Source organism: Cryptomeria japonica, chromosome 7 (genome assembly GCF_030272615.1).
Source record: "Cryptomeria japonica chromosome 7, Sugi_1.0, whole genome shotgun sequence".
NCBI lineage: Eukaryota > Viridiplantae > Streptophyta > Pinopsida > Cupressales > Cupressaceae > Cryptomeria > Cryptomeria japonica.
Genome location: NC_081411.1, coordinates 713,541,554 through 713,554,032, shown reverse-complemented (window position 1 = coordinate 713,554,032; position 12,479 = coordinate 713,541,554). Strand labels below are relative to the sequence as shown.

The 12,479-nt window shown below is 32.0% G+C and overlaps 1 protein-coding gene across 1 annotated transcript; it reads left to right on the top strand.

Moving 5' to 3' along the window:
- Positions 1-3,740: 3,740 nt before the first annotated feature.
- On the top strand, positions 3,741-5,471 carry LOC131857204 (uncharacterized). The gene is made up of 8 exons (XM_059209426.1): positions 3,741-4,165; positions 4,295-4,363; positions 4,476-4,544; positions 4,667-4,744; positions 4,830-4,913; positions 5,016-5,087; positions 5,190-5,261; positions 5,364-5,471. Exons 1-8 carry the CDS (start codon positions 3,767-3,769, stop codon positions 5,433-5,435), a joined length of 915 nt encoding a protein of 304 aa, XP_059065409.1. The 5' UTR covers positions 3,741-3,766; the 3' UTR covers positions 5,436-5,471.
- The last annotated feature ends 7,008 nt before the right edge of the window (positions 5,472-12,479 follow it).

Below are 12,479 nucleotides of genomic sequence, written 5' to 3'. Positions count from 1 at the left end.
GAGTTCAGTTTTGTCATTTTGTGTATGCATCAGATCTGTCTTCAGCATATCATTTTCATGACTGAGTCTTGTGTTTTTGTTTCCAGCACCATTTAGTCTTCTAACCAAGTCTTCTGGGTATGTGCAAGCTAATGAGTCACAAATTCGCGGAAGTCTGCGCGTTGGAAAATGTGCTCCGCAAAACGGGCCCCCGTTTTTAAAAAACGGGGGCCCGTTAATGGTTCGGGCTCCCGAGCCGAAAGGTCACGGGGTGCCGAAGCCAGATAAAACGGGCCCCCGTTTTTTAATAAACGGGCCCCCGTTTGTAAACAAAACGGGCCCCCGTTTTTAAACAAAACGGGGGCCCGTTTTTAAAAAACGGGGGCCCGTTTTGAAAAGCTATTTTTACCCTTTTTTTTGGATAATTTTTCATTTTACTGTTGCACAAGAAGATATCGAAAACGGGCCCCCGTGCTGTGGTTTCCACTTCAAACCTCCACCACTATCCCAGGTGCACATTCTGTCACCTATTTTCACAGTTCATAATTTTCTTGTATATTTTTCTCTTTTTTTGGTGTATTATTTAGTTTTTTTTTTATTATTTTAGTTTTTTTTAATAGTAGCATATAAATAAATTATTTTTTATATTTGTAAATTCTTGATTTTGATGTAAAATATTTTTGAACAGCTAACCCTAAACCGTAATCAACAAATTTAGAAACCAAAACCAAACCTAGATAATTAACAAAATGAAATCGACACAAACAAAAAACCAAAAATGAAATGGGAACAAAAACAAAAACGTTCGAAAATGAAATCAACACAAACAAAAAACCGAAAATGAAATGGAAACAAAAACAAAAACGTTCGAAAATGAAATCGACACAAACAAAAAACCAAAAATGAAATGGAAACAAAAACAAAAATGTTCGAAAATGAAATTGACATAAAACCGAACATATGTACCTAAATTGTTCTTAATCCTCATTAGGCAATACAAAAGTTACCACTAAATTAGTATAACCTTAAAAGTAATTAACATTAAGTTTTTCAAATTTTAGATATGAAAGTTTAGGCTTAGGTTTATGCCATGTCATGGCATAAAGGTCCTATTATGTCATGTGATGGTATAAAAGGATCAATTATGGACACAATTTTAGAGCAAAACTAGATAAGTTACTAAAATTGGAGTTTGGTTTACATAGGTTCATAAAGGAAGCTAATATGCCAAATATATAATTCATTAATACAAAATAAAAAATATTCTTGATTTATAATGTTGATTGATAATGAGTTTTCTAAATGGGGTGCTAATTATATATACATCTGAAAGATTTGAAAAATATAATTCCCAAGAAGTATTTTGAATATACAATTGAGGATATATATAATCTCATGGTTAAAGATGCTTAATTTCGATGAAAGTTATTTTTTGTATTACTATGTAAGAAATCCATAAATGGAATGAAAGTAAGACATGGCCATCTAGCATAGATCATCTTATATGTTGAAGGAGTATTTTGAGTTATATTAGAATTATTTGATGTGATTAAGTCCTAATTTTAGGATATGTAGAGTTCTTTTACTTTTAAGGTTGAAATAAAACATGGTGATTATGTTTTATTATCACTTTTATGCTTAACCTAGGTAAAAGTTTTAATGGAATTATTTTCATATTTAGATATATAGATCACAACTTATTATTATTTGTATGTTTCTTGTTTCTTTGAAAGAAATGCATATTGATTTATTTATAAGTAATAATTTATCTAATTATGCATTTATGAAATATATAGAAATTGAGATTTTTTTATTGAGGCTAATTAATTTTAAAACTCAATGGTTATATCCACTATCTAATGATGTAATATATCCAATGTTCTCCCCTTCTTACATATATTTGAACAAGAGATGGAATATTTCAAGACTTGAATGCAACCCTTATGTAAACTTTAATGATGTACATCTACTGATCCTCCTCACTAACCAAGAAACACTAGACTAACTCCATTAATGAATATTTCGAATTTAAAACCTATCAAATGTCTATAAAACATGAGAGAACCTAAAGGGTCTATATCCTCCTTGCCTAATGAGAGAGCAACATTTCTTTGAAAGTCCCAATGAGCCTCAAATGATCCTAATGAATGTAGGGCAGTCTTAATGAACCTAAGAAAGTCCTAATGAGCCTAAGAAAGCAATAATGAACTTGGGACAATCCTAATGAACCTAGGATAGTCCTAATGAACCTACGATAGTGTAAACAAGCCTAGTATAGTGTAAGAAAAAAACACTACAAAAAAGACCTCAAATGCGTTAAATGAATTTCCCAATAACGCACTCGTGTTTATCTTTTTTTGGTCATTTGGCTACCTTTTTTTACAACATCTTGGTGTATACGCCCCTAAGAAGACCTTTTCCTCAAAACTTTCTTGGATCATGAACTCCTCATGTGCACCAAACATTTAAGTTGCCACTTGGAAGCTTCTAATGCACACAATCCTTTCAATCAATCTACTCCATTGATCTCTCAAAACAATCTTAGTATTTAATCCTCTATCCTTCATTTCTTATTGAACTTTGTAAGAGAATTTGTGTATGGATTGATATCTTAAATTTTATAGAAAGATTATATATGAAAACAAATGATTGCGGAGTTTTATAATAAATGATTTATAGGAAATAATATTTTTTGAAGACCTTTTGTAAATTATAATCTTGTGTAGATTTGATTATGGGAGAAATTTAATGGTGAAATATGCTTAACTCTTCAAAAGTTTTGATGTTTTGTCTTTACATGACAACCACTTAGAATATAATATGTTTTAAGTATGTCATTTATAGTCATGGGAGATTAGTTTTTTTTTAAGATTGTTTGAAGACTAATCAATGTAATATGAATTGATGACAATTATCTCAAAACTACGTAATTGAATTCTAATAGATTTATGATGTTTCATTGAAAGTTTTTATTAAGTTTTATGCGCAAATTTTATATTTCAAGATTCAATAGTATGTACATGTATATTTTTTTAAGTTCAATATTATATTATATATTTCATGTGTATCTCATTCAACAACATAGAAATGTTACTATTTATAAATGTTTTTTTTTAATTTAGTAAAATAGATTCTTCTTTGACATAGAGTTGTATATAATTCATGCATATCTTTATATATGCAGGAGTTCTTTGCCATCATGGATGTTTTTGACATAGATGAACTATTAGGTGAAAATCCCCCACCACAACCCCCTCCTCCTCCTCCTCCTCCTCCTCCTCCTCCTCCACCACCACCACCACCACCACCACCACCACAACCCCCTAGATTGGATGAAATTAGTTTAAGAGAACGAATTAATGAAAACCTACAAGTGATTGAACAAAACATTGCTGCTATCCAAAATGAGCAAGTCACGCCACCCCATCTTGTAGAGTTTGCAAAATCAATGCAAACTGTTGTCGAGTCAGTTAGATCTGTTGATTCTCAATTAGATCAATTTCATAGACGACGACAAGAGTTGCGTGATTTTTATGCCGATGGTTTAACTTATAGACAAATCACAGATTTGAAAATAACCAAAGCTCATTTATGTCCATATTTTACCAACCCAAAAACAAGAGAACCAATGCAACCTAACCAGAAAAGAATTTCAATTAGGTGGTGTGTGCATCCAGAAATGGCTAGATACTTTTGGGATAGATGGTGGATGGTTTTTGATTATCCACCACATCGTAATTATGAGGTCCCTTTTTATTTTTTGAAGAAATTATACTGTGAGTTTGTAATGAACCAAAAACCAAATTATTTTGATATTAAGTCATTCCAGGGTGTTGGTCGTGGAATGCCACAGCATAGATTAGGGGCACGGAGTAATAATCCCCTACCGGATCCACCCATAGTTCCACTTGTTGCTCCATCGATTCCTGCAGATGTCCAAAATACATCATTCATTTCGACATTAGATGCTTTGACTTCCCTCACAGGGAACCTGAGTGAGCAAGCTGCTCACATGGCATCTGCTCCTCGATGGATGCCACATATGTGTTCGAGTTGTCATGAGACGTGTTTAGGTCCTACTACTGCTGCAGGATCTACTTCAGTTCCAGATGAGCATGATGCAGCAGATGATAGTATGATGACATCTTATATGGATTTTCTTTGCTCGGATGTTCATCTTGACCAGGTATAGATATATATAATATACATGTACATGTCAATGTTTTTATGTACTTTATTAAATATAGGTATAAACTAAGTGCATCTCTTTTTTTATACAATCTAATACTTCATTAAATAAATTTTGTTTATGTAGATAAGGACTACGCCTAATATTAGAGTTAATATTGCATCTACTGGAAGACAACTCGGCACACCTTATGGGGTACAGTATAAATTTATATCTAGACATTGTACTAGATCTTTTTAAGTTAATATGCTATCGTCGTATATTATATAAATTTTCATGTTGATACATTGAATGCTTCTTTCTCCAGGATTCAGGTCATGAGGGACCCTCTACATCACATCAAGAAGAGGGTCTGACTATTGTGACACCATCTATGGTATGTATCTTATAATTCTTAACTTAAATATGAACTCTTACAATATTGTAACTTTACTTGAAATTATTTAGTACACATATATATGTTCACTAAATATGATTTCATTAAATGCATGTATGCAGGTGGACACTACCATTAGGATAGGTTATCCTCATAATTTTGATCAGAGCCAATTTGAACGCACATCGACATCCTTTGAGGTATTAATATGTAATACTTAATTTGATCTTATTTTGACTCTTAATTTAAGATTTAATTGGACACTTTGAATTTGACCTTGTACAGGAGTTAGCTAGCACTGCATTTGGTGTTGATACTGCACAAGATACTGCTAGAGGAGATACTGCTACAGGATCTGATGAGCATATGGTAAGTTTGTAACTTAATTTATGAATTCTACTATATTTGATAAATGATTCTTTTAATAGTTAATTTCAAGTAATATTTTAATATTATTTTTTTATTGTACAGCATGAGACAGGTGGATCTGGACCACGTCCCGAGGACAAGAGAGATACTGCTATAGGATCTGATGAGCATATGGTAAGTTTGTAACTTAATTTACGAATTCTACTATATTTGATAAATGATTCTTTTAATAGTTAATTTCAAGTAATATTTTAATATTATTTTTTTATTGTACAGCATGAGACAGGTGGATCTGGACCACGTCCTGGGGACAAGAGAGATACTGCTACAGGATCTGATGAGCATATGGTAAGTTTGTAACTTAATTTACGAATTCTACTATATTTGATAAATGATTCTTTTAATAGTTAATTTCAAGTAATATTTTAATATTATTTTTTTATTGTACAGCATGAGACAGGTGGATCTGGACCACGTCCTGGGGACAAGAGACCACGAGATGTTATTGATGATAGCACTTAGATTTTACTATTTATTTGGCTTTGATATGTACTTTTTTATGGACTTTACACATTTGTTTACACGTGCACATACTTTATATATATGGATAGTTGCATAATAGGATTAGATCATATATATTTTGTGCATACTTTATATATTTTGTGCACATTAGATATTATGTGGAGTGAACATCATGTTACCATCTAGACATATATATGGATTAGATATTATATGGATTATGTGGACTTGAAATTTTACTATTTATTTGGCTCTGATATGTACTATTTTACGGGCTTTACATATTTGTTTACACGTGCACACCCATACTTTATATATATGGATAGTTTCATAATAGGATTAGATCATATATATTATGTGCATACTTTATGTGTATTGTGCGCATTAGATATTATGTGGACTTGAAATTATGTGCACATTAGATCATATATATTGACTTGAAATTATGTGGACTTGAAATTTTGCGCATACTTTATATATTATGTGGACTTGAAATTTTATTTATGGAAGTTGTGCTTAAACAACTTTATAGGCATTATGTGGACTTGTAATTTTATTTTTGGAATTTTATTTAAATAGTTCTTGTGATTAGATAAACTACATGTGCATACATCTTGAACTAAGTATCGAAACATATCTTATAATTATAACATATTCTAAATCAAAAAGTATCATTTAACAAATATAATGAATAGAACTTGATTAAAACATAATTATCTCATTCATAAATTTGACCAGTAGTCTCTCATTTATGTATATTGTACACAAAATGTAATCAAGAAGACATATCTAAAATAAAATAAATAGTCTATTTAAATTATAATAATAAGGATTTATATCTCTCAAAATACAACATAAAGTATGCACAAACAATAGTAGTCATTGAGGGCAAGTCTACTCTGAGAGACCTAGAAAAAAAAATACATATGATTAGTTTTTATAATCAGGATGCATTGAATTTAAAATACAACATAAAGTATGCACAAACAATATAGTAGTCATTGAGGCCAAGTCTACTCTGAGAGACCTAGAAAAAGTAAATACATATGATTAGTTTTTATAATCAGAATACATTGAATTTAAAATACAAATGGATTTGCCTTAAGGGTACAAAAATTTAACTTACTTGTAATTATTCAAAATGAAACATAAAGTATGCACAAATAACTTTGTTTTCATTGATGCCTTCTACTTGTGGTAGACCTGAAACAAAATTTTAGTAGATTAGATTTTGTAATTATGATTCATGATTTAAAATACTATATATAATATGCATCGCGACTTTTAAAAGGGAGGTGGATTAAGGGTTCAAATTATAACTTACTTGATATTCATTCTATTATACCATCTGCATCCTCTCTCTTTTGCAAAGCATCTATAATTGTCTCGTGCTCTTCCATAGAGAGAGTCCATAATTGTTTATTAGCAGGCCTGCCACGATATCTATCCAATTTTATATTAGTTGCCACTACCAAATGTGAGTAATGTATAATCTTTTTCTCTAATTCATAATCTTCAAATGCGGGCAATCCATTCTTTCTTGTTAGATATTTGCGTAGCCAAGTGCCAACAACAACCACAGATCCTGTTGGATAGTCATAACCATCATCATCTACTCGAGGAGTAGTTAGCTTATGTTTTGGCTCTACACATCGAGCCAACCAATACTCTGTCCCCTCTTCATTGTCCTCTGGTGCAACAACAGCATAGACATGTCCTGTGCACAAAACAATTTTATTTTAATATTTAATGAGAAATAAAAACAAAAATATACACTGTAAGATTTCATAAATTTATGTACTATTTAATAAATCAAAACAAATTTCAAAAATAATTTTACCTTGTTGTATAAGATCTGAAATGCGATCATAGTCATTTGATGCAAACATTTGATCCATATCTTCATTAGTTCTTTCATGCGGATCATTTGCATCTATGGGTGTCAATGATCTTTGTTGCCATTCTTCAACCCATTCTTTATTCTCACAAAATTCCCAATCTCCGGAAACACAAAACTGACAAAAGCAAGCAAGTTGCCTTGTGAATATAGTCCATGTGTTTGAATTAGAACTCTTAAACGAATGCCATTTAGTTGATCCAATGATGGTATTACAATCATGCCGAATAGGAATACTATCTTCCTCTATCAACCAGAAGAAACGTCGAATTGCAGAGTTTTCAGTTGATCCTTTTGACAACTTTGAATTGCACCAATCTACAACTGCACGAGCATCTCTGAATTTCACTGCATCCTCGAATTTCAATTGTTCTCTAGCAAGAGCTCTTTTTATACAGGCACCGGCTCCATCGTGTTCCCCCTTACCATGTCCCGCTTCAAAAAAACTCCATAAATGTTGGACATTGGTTATCTTGTGAACTTTGCATAGCCAATAAAACATTCTTGCATTTTTGAATTGTCCAGTGCAGTTATCTGACCATATCATATGTTGTTTCATGTCAATTTCTCTTTCCTTAAGATTATCATAAAATACCTCGAAACAATGTTGGACAAACTCTGAAGAGTGTAATCGATTATCACTAACATAGAAATGATACTCCCTCAAAATTTTTCTGTTATCTTCTGTACTGTCATGGTCATGTCTATATATAATGTGCACAAATATGGCCACTTGCACTGAGTTGTAGTATTGTGATTGAGTTTCCTCTTGTGGTTTTAGAGTATAATTTTCTGCAAAATCCACAACTGATACTATTGTTCCAATTGGAAATGTGTTCTTGCATATGCGAAACTGTCCATCAAGCCATCGGGCATGTTGGGAATGTTTCACATATTTTGGAACAATATGAGTTTTAAACTCACTAATAAATGCATTCACACTATTCTGTTCTGTAATCAATTCTAAACGTTTCCCCATCTTTCCATCCTTTAGAGGGTATTCTATATTTTTAAATCTCCTAACATCAACCATTTTTTGTCCAAACTCAGATGAAACATGTTCATGCAAACATTCACCTATCGAAGAATAGTTCCCACATAAATTGCAAAGACCATAAATGCATGAACTGGAAAGAAATAACTGTTCATTAGGTGGTTTACAAAATAAACTTCCAATAAAATCTTTTATAGTTTCAGGTGGAACATAAACACCACAATCCTGCACAAGATCATTACCATGCAACATACAACGAATATATCGAAAAACATCATAATAGTAACGAAACTGGACATGAGTTTTACAACAACAAGATATTCTTTGTTTATTGATTTTAACATACCAGGGTTTGCATTTTTCAAATGATCTTTGACTAATTCGTAAATTCATTAACACAGATTCATCACTAAATTTTTTAAAGAATTCAGTTTGAGTCATGTCAAGAAGATGTTTTGGATGAGGATCACGAATTTTTGATCCCACCCTTAACTTTAAAACATCTCTAACATTTGATGAAACTCTAGTGTTATCATGCCAAAATTTTATAATTAATTGTTTAGTTTCATCATTTAATTTCATGTCTGACCTTTGAAGTCTACCACTAAAACTCCAACAATGGTTTAGTGGATCAATTTCAATTGTGTCTCTTCTTTTGGCCGCTCTTGACAAGGTTCTACGATGTAAGTTCAAATAGCCACTTATATCACTTAACATTCTTTTATTAACAATCATTTTGTCAACTATAGCAGTCGTTATAACTCTACGTGCTGCATTCTTATCTTTAGATCGACTTGTTTTTCCTATAGAATCGATGGCACTGGCAACAGTAGATACAACTTGCTTATATGATTCATCTTTTCTTTTTGGTTTTGCATAAATACCTATTTTTTTCATGACTTTACGCATTTTTAACATTTTTATTAATTGTAGCATTAATTGACATTGGAATCCTAACTTTTTATTATAGAAAAATTGTTTATATAATCTGTTTGCATGTGTTCTGATTTGTCTCCAAGAAACTAACCCATTAAGATTATCTAGCACATTGCTATCAATAGTAAACAAATTACATTCATTTTCTTTTAGAGATGGTGGTGTAATATTTTCAATTTTTATTTCTTTTCGTATTGGTGTATGAAATTTATATCCAGCTTCATTTAAATCAGCAATTTGATTGGCATCATAGTCATCAGGATTTAAAAACATACCAGGATTCGCATCCACATCAACATTTGCATCAACAGTCATACCCGTGTGTGGTTCTATATTTTTTGCATCCATCATGATGTCTTCAATGGTCTCATCTACAACGGGCACTGAACTAGATGCTTCAAAAGTGTTATTCAATTGCCGTTGTTGTGATCTTCGATCTCTTTGGCGTTTTGCCTCCTTCTCTCTTTGTGCTTGAATTTCGTCCACTGTCATTGTCTTCTTTTTTTTCTTTTGACGTTGCTTAGAACCCATTTTTACAAACTTGTCTTCAAAAAATCGCGTAAAAAATATTAAAAAGTACTGCCAAATGATGTAAAAAATCTTTGTCAGTACGGATTTCAATGATATTGTAGTAAATCGATGCAATCTTTTTTTTTTTTACAGCAACGGTTATTTTAATAACGGGCCCCCGTTATTTTAACAACGGGCCCCCGTTTATAAAACGGGGGCCCGTTATTTAAATAACGGGGGCCCGTTATTAAAACGGGGGCCCGTTGTTAAATCCAACGGGCAGAAAATGAAACGGGCCCCCGTTTTATAAACGGGCCCCCGTTTATAAAACGGGGGCCCGTTATGTAAAATTTGAATTCACAACCCGCCACTTGCCTCGGGATTAGGCCCGGGATAGGCCTGGGATGGCCACACCTGAGACATGAACCTGCAAATTCAAAGCTCCATGAATGAAAGCACAAATATGATGAAATGAAATAGTTTACGTGCCTTTAATCAAAGAATTTTTATACGAAATTGAAACCCATTTCAGATTATACTGTCTAGATTCTAAATATGTAAATTAATTTAAAAATTGATTATTTTAAATATTTTTCATTTAATTTATACTAAATCAGGGTCATAAATTTGAAATATTAACTAATTTTCTTAATTTAATAACTTATTTATTTTAATGAATTTTGAAAAAAAAATTATATGTCATCAATCTACACAAAATTCTTTTCAATTTAAAAAAAAAAAATTTCAAAAAATACTAAGTTTACGTCAAATTATGTGGGTCGTACATGTCAAATTTTTAAAAAGATAATTACGGTCATTAAAAAATTAATTAAAAAAAAAATATTTGAAAAAAAAATACAGAAAAATATGCTCATCAATCTTCAGTGTGTTACAAACCATTTCCCAAAACGGTTTGAGAAAATAATTTTAATTGTGTCAAAAAGTGTGGGTCGTACACATGCATGGTATGGTCCTGAAACAGGCATTTTTAAAACATAGTTTTTAGAACTTCATTCAAAAAGTTATTTTTTATTATGTGGGTATTAAAATAAATTACATATTTGAAAAGTACACTCAGAGAGCTATCTTTTATATTACTGACTTTTTTCAAGATTCAATCTCTAAGTGTTTCAAAATTTAAGCTCAAGTGAGACAAAATCTGAAAAACAGGGAAAACACTTCCACTTTTTGGCCAAAAAGTGGACTCATCTTCTTGCACTGACCCTTCTTCATTCTTCTTTCTATCTTCAATTTCTTTACAAAATCTCATAGTCATATCCTACATCTCATTCTTCGTTGTACTAATTTCTTGTCTTAGCTTGTTTACCAAATCATTAAGAGTTTCCTTTCCATCTTCATCATTCTTCATCTTTTCACAAAGTTCTCTTCTTTTATTCCTTGCTATAGTGTAATTCTCTTGAAGTGCTTGAATAATATCCTGAGCAGCCTTCAGATCATCTTCAATTTTGATATTCCTCACTTTTTTTGCATCATAGTTTGTAAGAGTTGTTTCCAATTGCTTTCTCAAGTTTTCCATCTCTACCAGTGACAAGATCTTCTTCAAGCTGTTAGGCTTTTGAAAATAGAGGACCAGGCTCTGATACCAATTGTTAGGATTCCCAAAGATACTGAGAGGGGGGGGGGTGAATTAGTATCTAACCGGTATATCAAATTACTTGATTTAAAACATGAAAAGCATATTAAAACTGAGTACCGGTAAACCATAAATAATGCAGTAAATAAAAACAATAACAACATGAGAAGCACACCATAACATAGTATTTTAACGAGGAAACTCGGTGTGGGAAAAACCTCGGTGGGATTTGTGACCCACAATATTCACTTACTGGCCAATAAGGAAATATTACTCTTACATCAGGGGCCTGCACATGTAGGAAGGCCAAGTGCCTAGAGCTCATTGCTCAATTACAAAAGAAGTCACACTAACTTACCAAAATGGATTATACTAATCAAATGTCTTGTACTGCTTCAGATTAGCATCTTCTATGCTACAACATAAACCCTTAACCAATAATTCACATATTAGGTCTACTATTACTTTTCCATACTTTGTATCCTATCTCTTGTCTACAAAATGATATACAATGATCTCATACATATATGAGTCATATTAAAATCCACCATGTCGGTTTACAAAAGTTTTTACAATTAATTACAAAATACATTAATACAGAAATGTTGTCGGCCAGGATGCCGGTATTCTTCCTTTTCGCTGCCAGTGTTCTATGTGCCGGTATAGAGTATGCCGGTATCATATGATTGCAAGGTTGCCATCAATGACAATACCTTCAATCACCTACAATTTCTCATTGGAGTGTGCATTTGCCAACACATGTATGCACTTAAAGCATGAAGTATGCACATAAAACATAAAGAATACATATAGAGCATACACACAAATATACTTGGGGCAAGAAGCATTCATGCAAAACATAGAGTGTACACATAAGGCACAAATACATGTAAAGCATGAAGTGTACACATGAATTCACTCAAGACATGCAACATACACGTAGCATAAAGTATACATAAATACCATAAGATGTGCATACACATAGCATAAAGTATACATAAATACCATAAGATGTGAAGTGTACACATAAGGCATAAGATAATGGATACATGTAAGAAAATAATCAACATACATGAATATATGCAAGGCAGGAAGTAATGCTCATAAGGGATGAAG

Excerpts from the sequence above, each read along its gene's own strand:
- LOC131857204 (XM_059209426.1), top strand. The coding sequence starts at position 3,767 with ATGAACCAAAAACCAAATTATTTTGATATTAAGTCATTCCAGGGTGTT. Across the intron at positions 4,166-4,294 it reads CGGATGTTCATCTTGACCAG|ATAAGGACTACGCCTAATAT; the intron begins GTATAGATATAT and ends TTGTTTATGTAG. Across the intron at positions 4,545-4,666 it reads CTATTGTGACACCATCTATG|GTGGACACTACCATTAGGAT; the intron begins GTATGTATCTTA and ends GCATGTATGCAG.